General features: G+C 37.7%; 1 protein-coding gene across 1 annotated transcript in view; it reads left to right on the top strand.

Annotated features, from left to right (window-relative positions):
- Positions 1 to 951: 951 nt before the first annotated feature.
- Positions 952 to 13,104, top strand: part of LOC106053189 (uncharacterized) — a 39,193-nt gene continuing 27,040 nt past the window's right edge. Inside the window, exons 1-6 of the mRNA XM_056021778.1 lie at positions 952 to 1,206; positions 7,346 to 7,398; positions 8,929 to 9,095; positions 9,224 to 9,384; positions 10,938 to 11,094; positions 11,576 to 11,786. Coding sequence (XP_055877753.1) covers positions 1,193 to 1,206; positions 7,346 to 7,398; positions 8,929 to 9,095; positions 9,224 to 9,384; positions 10,938 to 11,094; positions 11,576 to 11,786 — 763 coding nt within the window. The 5' untranslated portion in view covers positions 952 to 1,192. The remainder of the gene's footprint in view (positions 1,207 to 7,345; positions 7,399 to 8,928; positions 9,096 to 9,223; positions 9,385 to 10,937; positions 11,095 to 11,575; positions 11,787 to 13,104) is intronic.

The following is a 13,104-nucleotide window of genomic DNA, read 5'->3' as shown; positions in this document are numbered from 1 at the left end:
ATTTTTAGATCAATGCTAGGAATATTTTTTTAGTCATTTTTTTTTTGTATTGTAAAGTCCGGCTGCCAATGTTTTCCAATTTTCAAAGACTTATGAATGTTCTTCAAATGTCTTATGATTTTTTTTGATACCTAATGTCTGAAGACTGTTGTCATTCAATAAACACTGAGTATAGGTAGGTTTCCTGATATTATGGGGCTTTTCAATAGCTTTGATGAAAACAGTTCTTTAAATCAAAGCAGAGTTTATATCCATGCAACTGGTATATAGCTGAAACTAGGGTGTAATATTTTGGGCATTTTGAGGATATTTTTAACCAAAAGTATTTTCAGATTCATTGGCCTTCGTCAGCCGTGGAACGACTATTGTTCATCTCGAACAAATTTGGCTGTGGAGCCCTATTTTGGAGAGACACTCCAGTCCATATGTATTACAGGTCAAGGTAGCCTTCGCTTTGGTGGTAGAGGAGCCGGCCATTTTCCGTATTGCACGCTTTTCTTCAAGTATTTTTATGAAGAAAATAAAATGAAGGCATATGTATGTTCGGTTATCTAGCCAATTACATTTATTTTTTAAATTGTCTGCTATTGCAAAAGTGCATTTTTCTCACTTGGGTGTCCCTTTCGAGTGTCACCCGGAGCGGCAAGTCCCCCCCCCCCGTGACGCCACTGAATAGGAAACTTTAAATTTACTTTCACACTAAACAAAAGCTCCCTGCATCAGGATTAGTTCTAAATTTCATCTTAATCCATTTGGATAGCATCTCGCGGCCTCCCGCCCTAATTCCATTCCTTCTTTAACCTGTACGCTCCATTGCGTAAGGTCGCTCCGTCCCATTTTCTACCATGACAAAAGCTGTTTTAGAACGTCAACAAAGGAAGATAATTCTAAATTCTTTCGTCTTACGAAACCGTAGGGTGAGGTGACCTCCCTTGACTCTATACCAGAAATCGCGGTGCGTGACATCGTCTGCTGTTCCTTTCTAGACGCAAGCTTGCTTCGGTCGCGTACTGACTGTGTGCTGTCAATATTTTCACGTGCAGTTTCTTCTCCTCGAGGCTTTGAATGACGTTAGAAAGCCTGTGTTTGAATATCTGTGTGTGTTTCTGCAACATTTAAACTAATCATAAGCTATTCTAGCTAACGAAATAGAGCTAGCTGGAAGGAAAATAGCGCTGAAAATTCAGTGAAAATGTTGAAATCCAAGTAAGTATTAGATCTAGTTCTAAGTCGACTAGTTTATTTTTGTGCTGTGTCATTGTAAGCTAGCTGAGTGGGTAATCAAAAAGTTTGAGCGGAAAAAAACGGGAGTGCCCTCATTTTTAGATTAATCGACACAGTGGCTCTAAAGTCTAAAGAAATGTATTAATGTTTATATCAGTTGTTGTATTACTTTCATAACTTCTCGGTATTGTAGGCCCTTTTGTTGTAATTCATTCAAATGCACTGCATAGATCTACATCTAGATCTAGATTTTGAATCTAGGTCAACCTTTAGAACAAGTTACACTTATTGACTTTTGACTTAATGATTCGTGATAAATCTTTTTTTATATAAATCTCCTCTAATCTAATCTTATCTTCTTAAATTCTTTCTTTTAAAATAAATTTGTCCTGACTGTATCCTCACCTTTGCCTAGCCCTTACTCTGGTAAACCGTTGGGGCACCACACATGATATGTCAACTGTTTTTCTCCATTTCTAGGTTATCTAGTTACCTCCAATCTTTGTCAAAACCAGGCCAGTTCATTCTTTTATGTAGCCTTCCCATCTCTCTTTCTGTCTCTTCTTTTTCCTGGTACTATTACCTAAATGTAGGTCTTTACGAGCCATGGGGACCTTGTGATATGGCTATAGTGTTTTAGTTTGCGTTTTTTTTTCTTCCTTTGTTGATATTCACAAAGTCCTCAGGCCTCGCAAAAACCTTCCTTCAGGGAACAGTACCAGGAAGAAGAAGATCCTGATAGAAAAAGCGATTGAAAGACAACATTAAAGACTGGACAGGCGTGTCATTGAAAGAAATTCTAAATCTATATGGAGAAAGACAGTCAACAGATCATGTATGGTGCCCCAACGGTTCAACAGATTAAGGGAATATGTGAAGGTAGTGAAGGTGATCTAGGAGCAAGCTTACACGTCACACGGAATGGCATCGTATAAAATACAGTCACGCAGACATTTATTGAGTCAAACGTTGGCGCTGCAGGCGAGACAACTATTGTGCAACTAACTAGCAGGCGTGTTCACCCGAAACCCATTTCTAGGTCAAAGTATGTCTATTTCACCTACTTTTTTTAAAATGACTCTGTATTGACGTTTTTAAAGGTAAATAATGTAAGCAGGCGATAAAGTGTTAGCCTATGCAGCTATCGGGAGAGATTCGGGAGAGATTCCTTCGTGTGTCTGATATACTACACACACACACTCACACACACACACACACAGATTTATTTGAAGGTCAAGTTTTCCTCTCGAGTTTTCTACTCTCGCCAGGTCTTCGTGTCTATATTTTCTACACGTTTTATTGTTTATGTCTCGCTGTTTGTTTCAGCACTGTTGCCTCAAGGTCATCACACAAAGCTTGTTTCTACTCACTCTGTCTGGTACCAATCTTGTACACTTTATTTCTCAAAACTTTCCATTCTGGATCAAGCTGAAACTTTGCACAATTATTTATTCTCCTAGTCAGTATTTGACACAAAAAAAAAATAAAAAAAAATAACCATTTAGTTACTCAATTAGTGGTTATCAATAAAAATTGGTTTGAATAGAAAAAGGGAGATAGACATTCCAGTATTGAGATATATGTTAGTCATTATGCGGTTCTTTCCCTTATGTAATTTTTTTTTAAAAAGTATTTATTTATTAATTAATCAAACTTCTACTTTCTGGTGTTTCGAACCCGATATTTAAATTCCAGGATAGTTCCTCTTGGACATTACACACTATTTTTTCCCTCCATGCCCTGTCCATTAGTTGATCGTAAATGATTTTAAAAAATCTCAGGGAAGCAGGGGAGCGCAGCGGCTGAGTGGCTAAGAGTTCCGCTTCCGAACCTGGCGTACTGGTTTCGAATCTCTGTGACGACTGGAATTTTTAGGGCGCCCCTGATTCCAACCATCTCTTAATCGATACCTGACCTTTGTTGGAGAAAGTAAAGGCGTTTGGTTGTTGTGCTGGCCACATGACACTCTGTTCCATAAACGTAGGCCAAAGAAACAGATCATCTCGACATCCTATAGAGCGCAAGGTCTGAAAGGGAACTTAGAGAAACATTCAGATGTGCACTGCATGTACATGTAATTTCCATAGTTCCCATAGAGCATTTAAACTGGTTGCCTGAATCAGCCAGTTAAGCAAAAAAACTTTGCATATCTAAATGAACTTTCTGAAGAAAAAAAAATGTCTCAGCAAAGTCGGAAAAGTCTTACAAAGACCACTGCCGCCCGCTCAATTATAACTACGACGAGTTGTCGCGAAGTGGGCGGCGTCTATCCATCTAGGCGAGAACCAAATGGTTCAAAAACTAGTCCGTCACTCATTCTGTCTGCGCTACTCGTTGGCAAGGGGCCCTGAAAAGGATCAAGACGTCTGCATGTAGTCACTTAATGAATTGTGTGTGTTGTCTGGTTACCGCTGTGAAACTGTTTTTTTATTGGGGAAAAAAAAAGAGTCTATGTAATTACAACAAAGTTCCAACAAGGATCAATAAACTTAACCAACACTCTGTAGGGCAATGCTGAACAAAAAAGAAAACAGCGCACTATTTTTCCTTGGCGCATTTCGTAAAAAGAACTGACGCTGAGCGACAAAAAGCTAGAGGAAGACTAAGGATGAATAAAGCAGTCCCAAATTAACATGCAACAGTGGATGAACACATGGATACGTGTAGGACGTAATTATTTTATTTTTGGGGGCAACATCTGCATTTATAAGATAAGACGCCTTCTTTGATTGTACATCGTAAACAAAATTCTCTCTGTGGCTGAGAGGATAACTACGCATGAGCTTGGTTTGGCTACAGATCAAGTGAGCTAGAGGTTCAACACCAAGCTCGAGCAGAGTTATTTACTGAGCGCCTAAAGGCAGCACGGAAAAACCTTCTCCCAGATACCCCCTTCCCCCCACTGGTCCACAAATGAGATTGAACAATGGCGTTCAGAGCATGCATAAAAGCATGAAAGTAGCGCTATAGAAAAGTTATTAAATTTTTTTTTTTTCCAGTCTTATTTACCTCCCTTCAAACTTTTTTATAATGACCAAAGTCTCAGTTATATCGAAAGTAACATCAAACAAACAATGGAGACTTCATTTGCTGATATGGTAGTACAGGGGAACATCATTTATCCGGTCGTCAGATATCCAGAACGTCAAATATCCGGATTGCCTTTAAGTCTATTTGTACGGCATCTAAGTTGTCTTACTGATGTTTAGCAAAGGACCAGCGATGTCTACTTTCTATAACGGTAGGCTACTACGCATAACGCTTTGTTCCCCTGTATACGTTACTTGAGTTGTATGATGTTTTCGTACGGTGCTATACCTCATATAAATTCCCTTTACACTGTCGGTGAAATGAACCGTTTTTAATATTCCGCATTTGGTTATCCGGACGAAGGATTATACGGACAGCAGTCCCAATTAATCCGAATTATAAACTTTCCTACTGCTATTCTCAACCATAATTATTTGGCCTGGAATGCGGCTAATTAAACGTGGCGATATTTCCATCAACTGTCCATTAATCAGGTAGTGAAATCAACTCTATTTGTTACACCAGCTATAACTTTGCACACCTTATTTCATTGACTGAAATACACATTTACATTAGTTACTTTGAACAGCCCTGTTAAATATAGGAATGGAATGGGTAGCCTGAATCAGCCAGGAAAACCAACGACTTAGCGGACTTTGTAATTAACATGCATGACTAGATTGACACATGAAATGCGTAAGAGAATTCTGTAACGTCTGTAATATATAATTAATAAGATAAGATTAAAGTAAGCGAACGATTAGTTGCAACTTAAATAACAAAATGAACCTAAACAATACGTTTCACTGAATTGCAGTTATTACCACTTCCTAGGGTTGCAACTGAGTTCAATTTCTGGGTATGTGGCCAAGGCGAATACCGCTTGGCTATCTATCAAGGGACTGGAGTTCGACACCCGACTCGAGCAGAGTTGTTTGCTGATCGCCTAAAGGCATCACGGAAGACTTCTCCCAGATGCCTCCGTTCCCCGCCCCCACTGGTCCACAAAAAAGAGATTGGACCACAGGGCACTGAACATGCTGTAAGCACGAAAGATGCACTATATCAAATCCATAACATAATAATGTGTGCACCCGAGACCAATTGTTATAGAAAACTTGAAGACTGACCTGTGGCGTCGCAACCTGTTGGCAGTTAAGACTAATAGCTCGTAGCCACGTCTTAGGTCTGACGTCACCACACGTGACGTGGCAACAAGCCAGGTCCCCCCGCCTCCTTCCGATTTCCCGCGCTTTTACATCAGTACGACTCATTTCTTGTCTTGTCTCGATAGACAACATCGGAGGGATTAGTTAAATTTGATTTTTAAGTACTCTGTTTGTGCGGGTGGAATCGCGTAGGCCGTACACTTTATTTCTCCCACATCCCATTAATCTTATTAATCAATCTTGTTTTATATAGAGACATTCGGACCTACTAATCTAAGGTGAGATAAACCTTGTGTAGAGAATTAAATCGTTCTCTAAACTTTTTAAACTAACAATAGATTTTTATAATTGCTTGCGTAGCTCGGTGGATTCAAGTCGCCCATCCATCGTGGAGTCTCGGGTTCGAATTCAGCCTTGAACAACTCTTTTTTTTTTTTAATGTTTTAGAAAAGGCAGCACAGAAACCTTCTTCCAGATACTACATCCCCCCCCCCACACACACACACAAGTAGTGCACACACAAAAATGACTGGCCCATAGCGCACGTAACATGCTATAAGAATTAAAGTTTGTTTTTTTATAAAGTATTTTTTTTGTTCGTGTTTGTCTTTTTTGTTTGTTTGTTGCTGATGAAGGCCTCGTGGCCCAAACGTCCTTTGTTTACTTGGTCCAACAAGGTTTTATTAATATGTAGGCCTATGTTTATTGTATTCACTGTGGAGCTAGGGTTACAAAACATTGTTCTTTTTTACAACTCCAAACACATTTTTTAATAAGAAGTCGTAGACTTTAACTTAATGAAGCAGTGTTTATATAATTTAAAAAATATATGCATGAACATTAAGACCGGTTTTATGTTTAGTCTTCCAAGCTAAGGCATCACCTTTTAAGGGGGATAGAGGCATGGACAGGGAGTCTTCAAATTAAAAAAATATAAAGTTTTTAACAAATCTACATATTAAACAAAGGAAAATAAGTGAAGTGAGATTAAATGTGTTGGCCTCCTTCAGTCGTAAAACTACTATGATTCATCTCGTGCAACGATAAACAAGATGATAGCCAGGACATTATTTATTGTTAGGACGATGTCGCCCATACAGCAGTTCCCCCCCCCCCCCTTCTCTACGCAGCTGATGTGTCCAAAGAAACGGGAAATATCAGATACAATTTGAGATCAGTAGCGTTCGCAGGTTTTGCCAAGTCGTAGCACTGTGTGCCGCAAGCTCCTAAGGTTTACCAGCTCCTGATTTTTTTCCTCAGGGTTGTCTCCCGAAGCATTTCCGATATTTGGTTACGCCTCAAGGCAGCGGAGGTTGGATTCAAAGAGTTTTCCTTCTCCTTGCTGTGTAGCCAACCAAGGCTAACGAGCCCCCTCCTGTCCGAAGCTTACTGGTTTAGACGCCAGTTCGCTCTTGCCCCTTCTCCTGTCAGTGGTAACAGTCCCACCGGGTTCAGTATCTGAACCGTCAAATTGTATTTGAGACACATGCCATTACGCCTGTATGCATTTATAAGTGATGGCGTGCTGAAAACCATTATTACCACTTCCGGCGATTACAATCTTGCGGAACCGAGATTAAATTTACGTAGGCCTAGATTCTAATATTTTTTTCATGAATACTTGTAGATTTTTAAGATCATTTAGATCTATATTGATGATTGATGAGGGCAGAGCATTTAAATTGGGCTTCCATTCACTTATATCTGACACTGTAATGATTCAGTACATGGCTGTTGTTGTATGGTATGTCATCTTGACTGGCGTCTCGACTCTCGATGGTGCAAATCCTGCTCGACGCCATCCCCCACTATCATGTGGAAAAGGCTGTGATAATCTTCAGTTCAGATGGAACATCATGCCATCAGAAGCATGAAAAAACAAAACCTATTGACATTGCTTGTACATCTGTTTTCATTTTCAGACCTAAAGACAGCACCGCTATTCAGTTTACTGTCAATGGCCAGAAGCACATCGGTAAGTAGGACCGATTTCAGAAAGAATCAATTAATATCCTGAGCAGGCCAATGGGCTAATATCTATTATCTAGATCTAGACTCAAGAAATGGTACAATTAGGCCTAGATGAGACTATAAATCACTGCAGTAGCCTACAGAGGTTTAATTATGTCTCAGTTTTTGTAATCCCATCTTATAAAACTAATTATATAAACTTTCTTGTTTCTATTCAGCAAGTTAAGCAAATTACTTGGCATATTTAAATGAACATTCTATGTATATAGCCTATATATCGTTGGTCGAGGGTTCAAACCCTGCCCGCTCCCATCCCCCGTCGTCCTGCGGGAGGTTTGGACTAGGAAGTAATTATCTTCAACTCTGAAGGAACATCCGAAACATGTAAAAATTTTACAAACATTTTAGATAGATCTAGTCTAAATATAGGAAATGTACCCATACATGGAAATAGGAAGAATATACAACTACTTTTGTGAAAAGTCAGATAGTGTCAGGCTAATAATAGGCTACTAAAAGTAGATTTAAGATAATTTTTGATCTCATCAAATGTAGCCTACATAGGCTTACATTTTGAATCTACTAAACCTATTGTATTGTATTGTAAAATGTTTTACATTTTTTCGGATGTTCCTTCAGAGTTGAAGATAGTTTACTTCCTAGTCCAAACCTCCCGCAGGACGACGGGGGATAGGAGCGGGCAGATTTGAACCAGGGACCCTCGATAAATCCAAACGACCAGGCAGCCATTGAAAGTTTATGTACTTGCTGTTTTCTTGTAATTCTAGATATTATCTTATCTTCTTATCTTATGTAATACAGATGTTACTTCAAAAAAAGATGTTTACCTCCTACATGTCATGTCGTGCATAAAGTCATGTTATTTTAACCAATGACTTAAACAATATTAAATAATATGCTTTAGTAATTTGTTTAACTGGCTGAATATAGTCATAGAAAAATGCTTCCTTAATAAACTAGGTCTAGTTAAAAATGTAGATCTATCTATACTAGAACTATATATGCTATATTATTATCTGTGTTTCACCTAACTCTTCCGTAATAAACTATTATAGGTCTGGGTCTAGTTAAAGATGTAGATCTATCTATACTAGAAGCTATATTATCATCTGGATCAGTGTTTCAATAACAGAACACTTTGCACATTCTGAGTATTTAGCTGAACATGTTGCTTATTTTTTAGAGAGGTTAAATCACTTAGTTGCTCACAAAATAATTATTCCAGTAGCTCATGAAACATCTATTTAGACCCTCGCAGAATTCTAGGGTTCTACAAAACACAGTTTGGCAAACACAGATCTAGATAATTAGATCACTGTCTAGATAAATTTAGGAATATAATAAAGTTCTTTCAAAAAAAAAAAATCCAGAAATCATGCTTGAAGGTTATTGTAAAAGTTATTTAATTCCTTAAAACTATTTTCTGAATATGCTTTCATATATAGGCGAAGACTTTTTTCTGCCTTGTACTTTTTAAATGTCTGGCATTAATGTCTGTTTGTTTTGTCTCTAGTGAACGATGATTTTCCCGCCACCTATTCGCTAAATGATTACATCCGAGATGTAGCAGGTCTTAAAGGCACCAAGGTGATGTGCAGAGAAGCAGGATGTGGATGCTGCGCTGTTACTGTGACCCACGCTCCTGGAGGGGGCAAACTGGAAACAATGAGTATCAACTCTGTAGGTTGTGTTGTAGACTTAACTATAAACTACTATCCTGTCTAAACATGCTGTGCTCTAACAATCTTGCGTATATTGCACAGTAGAATTTAAACAAAATCTGTTATGTTTTGTTCCTTTCCCCACAGTGCCTGTGTCCACTATACAGCGTCGATGGATGGCAAATCACCACTGTAGAAGGTATTGGGAATCAGAAAGATGGATTCCATCCGATCCAAGAGAGGATAGCCAAATTTAATGGAACACAGTGTGGATATTGTACACCAGGGTTCGTTATGTCTATGTATGGGTGAGTATCATATCTAAAGCTTTTATCCCCATCTGAATTGTTCATCATCATCATCATCAAACTCCATTAGAGTGAGGGCTTGAGAGGCTCAAATCCTCTCTTGCAAAAGCCCTGGACAGAAACCCTGCTGTCTTGCGTAGTGCATGAATGTCGCCATACAGGTCGAGAATTTTGGGTTTCCCAGACCTGTCGAGACGGAGATCTGCAAGTCTGGGGCAGTCAAACAGAATATGAGGCACGGTTTCCTCTTCTTCCCCGCAGCGTGGGCACCGTGAATCGAAATTTGGCCATAGCCGCGAGAAATATGAGCCAACAGGACAGTGGCCTGTCCTGCACTGTGCTATAATAGCTTGCTCAGGCCTGGACAGCCTCCACCATGTGGAAGTGCGGTCAGGGCGCCTCATTCGCTCGCTTTTTGGGACTTGTCCCAGCACTCAAACCACTTTTCCATTTCTGTTTTTTGTATTATACCCAGGGCTTGATAAAAGCTGAATTGTTAAGAGTGCTTGCTTCTGTTGCCCTACTAAAATTATAAACAAACATTTAAGAAGTACATTTGTTGTCTGGCCATTCAGTATGCACTTCAAACTGTTATTAGGATTGTCTTGAGTTTCAAAACTGGCTTCTTACATTTTCTGCCCACCTTCAGGAGATTTGAACTAGGAAGTAACACTGTTATGGCACGATTAGGAATTAATTTGTTTCATAAAAAAAAAGGGAAAGTTTTGACTAAGAGACAATGATGTGACGAATTAAAAAACTAGACTAGGATTTGATGAAGAATAGCAAAATGTAGATTGGCAGATTTGAGGAATGTAGAGATATAGCTTGAAGACATTCGACGGTTCCCTGCCTTATTACTAAACTTCTTGTTTGACATTCGCTATCAGCGTCGACTAACTCATAGTGTTGGCCTTTCACCTGTTTTCTTTGATTTCATTATTTGAGTTTTACCTCTGCGTGGAAGTTCCTAACATTAGGCCTACTCATTTTTGAAGAAGTGTCCTAGATCTGTAAAACATACATTGTCATGGAAATAAGGTTTTAAAACTAACTAATTACCCAGCTCATGAGTGTTGCTGGAGCTCAGACTATGTTAATTTTTTTTTCCAGCTGTGTAAAACTATTAAATTAAGGTATGAAATGAAATGTAATTTTTTTTTTTTTAAATTACTGCTGGAGTCGCAAACTTTGAAATGAAAATTTGCAGTAGAAAATACCAGATTGTTGTATTTTTAATTTTTGCTTTATATTTTACAAAACTGTGTACTTAAAAACTAATTTGAAAATATTTGATGCCTCTGACAAAAAAAGAAATTAAAGGCTCTGTTTTTGTTTCTTCTGTTTCCACATTTAAACTGAATACATCATCATGTTGTGGAACTTAAATGTGTAGTTCTCAGCAAGTCAGCCTCAAAATAGCAAAATTCATATGTAGGCTATGAAAGAGCTCATTCAACATTTTTTAGTTGAAAAGATTTGAACCACTATAATTCATTGTAAATGGCTTTGAAATCTTGCATAACTCTAAAATGTTAACTGAAATGACACAGACTGCTACACCAGAACCCAAGGCCCACGCAACAGGAAGTTGAAGATTCATTTGATGGTCATATATGTCGGTGCACTGGCTACAGGTCTATCTTGGATGCAATGAAATCTTTTGCCACTGACTCGACAACACCAGGCTCCCAGTGTCTTGACATAGAGGTATGGATATTTCCTTACAGTGAGCTTTATAGCTTCTCAAGATAAATTTCTTCTTCTGGATTCCAATTACATCATTTTTTTCTAGTTTACAGCCTAGGCAACATATGAAATAACTGATATGTTTTACCAAATATAAACAATTGAAAACACATTCATTTTTTGTTAATAATGTTAAAAAGATATTTTGATTAGGTAATTTTCTTTCTTATAAATGATGATGGCTCATGGATTAGAACAGAAAACAAAAAAATAACTATGTTCTGGATATAAACATGAAATGAGAGAAAAAAAAATATACTCTTGGTTTTGAGTTTTTGCTGAATTAAAATGTTTTTAATTAGCTGAGAATATCAATTAATATTTGTATTGCCCTATTTTGTCGTAATGCTGTTATAGAATTTTTTTTATTCCTTCCAAGGATATATTTGAATGTTTGAAATTAAATAGGTAGATAGTGAATGTCATTTTGAATTGTCGACAGGATTTAAGTAAACACTTGTGTCCTAAAACTGGTGAAGTTTGCCAAGGAAAACAATCTGGGGAAAGTTGCTCTTCACGTGAATTGAATCCGTTTGAAATCCATCTCCAAGAAAGTCTGTGGCAAAGACCTAGCAGCTTGGAACAACTTGGACAGATATTTCTTACTAACAAGACTAAGAAACTGCGTTTGCTCTTTGGAAATACATCTACTGGTAAACAAATTGATTAGAGCAGTGATGCCCAAAATACTGCCCGCGGGCCAGATGATGTGGTTCCATCAGGCCCACCAAACTCTGTTGGCACAAAGTGTTGAAAATCCGCTCCCTCCAAAAAAAAAAATTAAGATTGCCATATACCTACCTCATTTTTTCTCAAATAGATTGGTCCCATGACCTTTAACGTATGTAGGTTTATGAAATTGGAAAGCCGAAAAAACAAGTAGACTGAATTTAGAATCTACCTGGGAAAGTGAACGGATCTTTATTTTTTGTGTGGAACATGATAATAATACAACATATTTGTTTTGTAAAGAAAGTGTAGCTTTTTTTTAAACAACATATAAACAGCATTATAAAACAAATATGGCGCCATTTTTGCTTTGAGCTGTGAATAAAGAGAGTTAAAGATTGGAGATTGGAGGATCGATGGGAATATTTACCAAAAAGAGACAAGAAAATGAGTAGGTGGTAAAGGTGGCTACAATAATATTCACATTGTAAGTAGAGACGTGAAGCCATTTTCCGAGACGTAAAAACAAAGATAAACTTCAAATATCCCATTAATTAAGTACTAGAGCCACAGGTTTCTAATAAAATTGTTTCAGGTCTATTTAACTTTTTTTTTTACATTTTCGGTCATGTAGCCCGCAACACGAGTTTTGGAAATTAAAATGGCCCGCAGGTCAAATTAGATTGGGCATCACTGGATTAGAGATACCAGTTTGTGCTGACTAAACATTTTTAATTTAACACATATTCACATCTTCTTTGGAACATTTAACATTTACAAAAACTACTACTTGAGACTGTTAGTTCTGAAGTTATCATATGCCTTCTACCATCGCTTTTGAAAATATTTTTGGAAAATGGTTACTTTTAATTTGTTTTCTTTTTTTAAAGATTAGAATGGCCTCTCTTGGCCTTAATTACACACTCTTAAATTCTACCAACTGATGGTCATGTATGTAATAAGGTTTCATAAGTAGCATTCTAACCTTAAAAGGGAGTTCGACAAACAATAATAAAATTAACCACCAAGTTAAGAACAAGCTAAAAATGCCAACATCTCATTCAGTCTGTCTAATAAAAATCTAGGATTCACTGAGCTTGCAATGATGCTTATTCTTATTAGTCATTACCAAAAATAGAATGAATTCTTATGCTTCATAATTTAATTTTTTTTTCTTGTGCAGACTCCACCCCAGGATGATTTTATTAGCCAGGTTTTTAAAGGTGACACATGTTTTAAATAGGTCCATAAGCTAATGGGTTCTGAAATTATTTCTTTGTCACAGATCTATATCTTCCTTCT

Source organism: Biomphalaria glabrata, chromosome 2, assembly GCF_947242115.1.
Source record: "Biomphalaria glabrata chromosome 2, xgBioGlab47.1, whole genome shotgun sequence".
NCBI classification, from domain to species: Eukaryota; Metazoa; Mollusca; class Gastropoda; family Planorbidae; genus Biomphalaria; species Biomphalaria glabrata.
The sequence above is the reverse complement of the archived record's forward strand: the minus strand, read 5'-3'. Positions and strand labels throughout refer to the sequence as shown.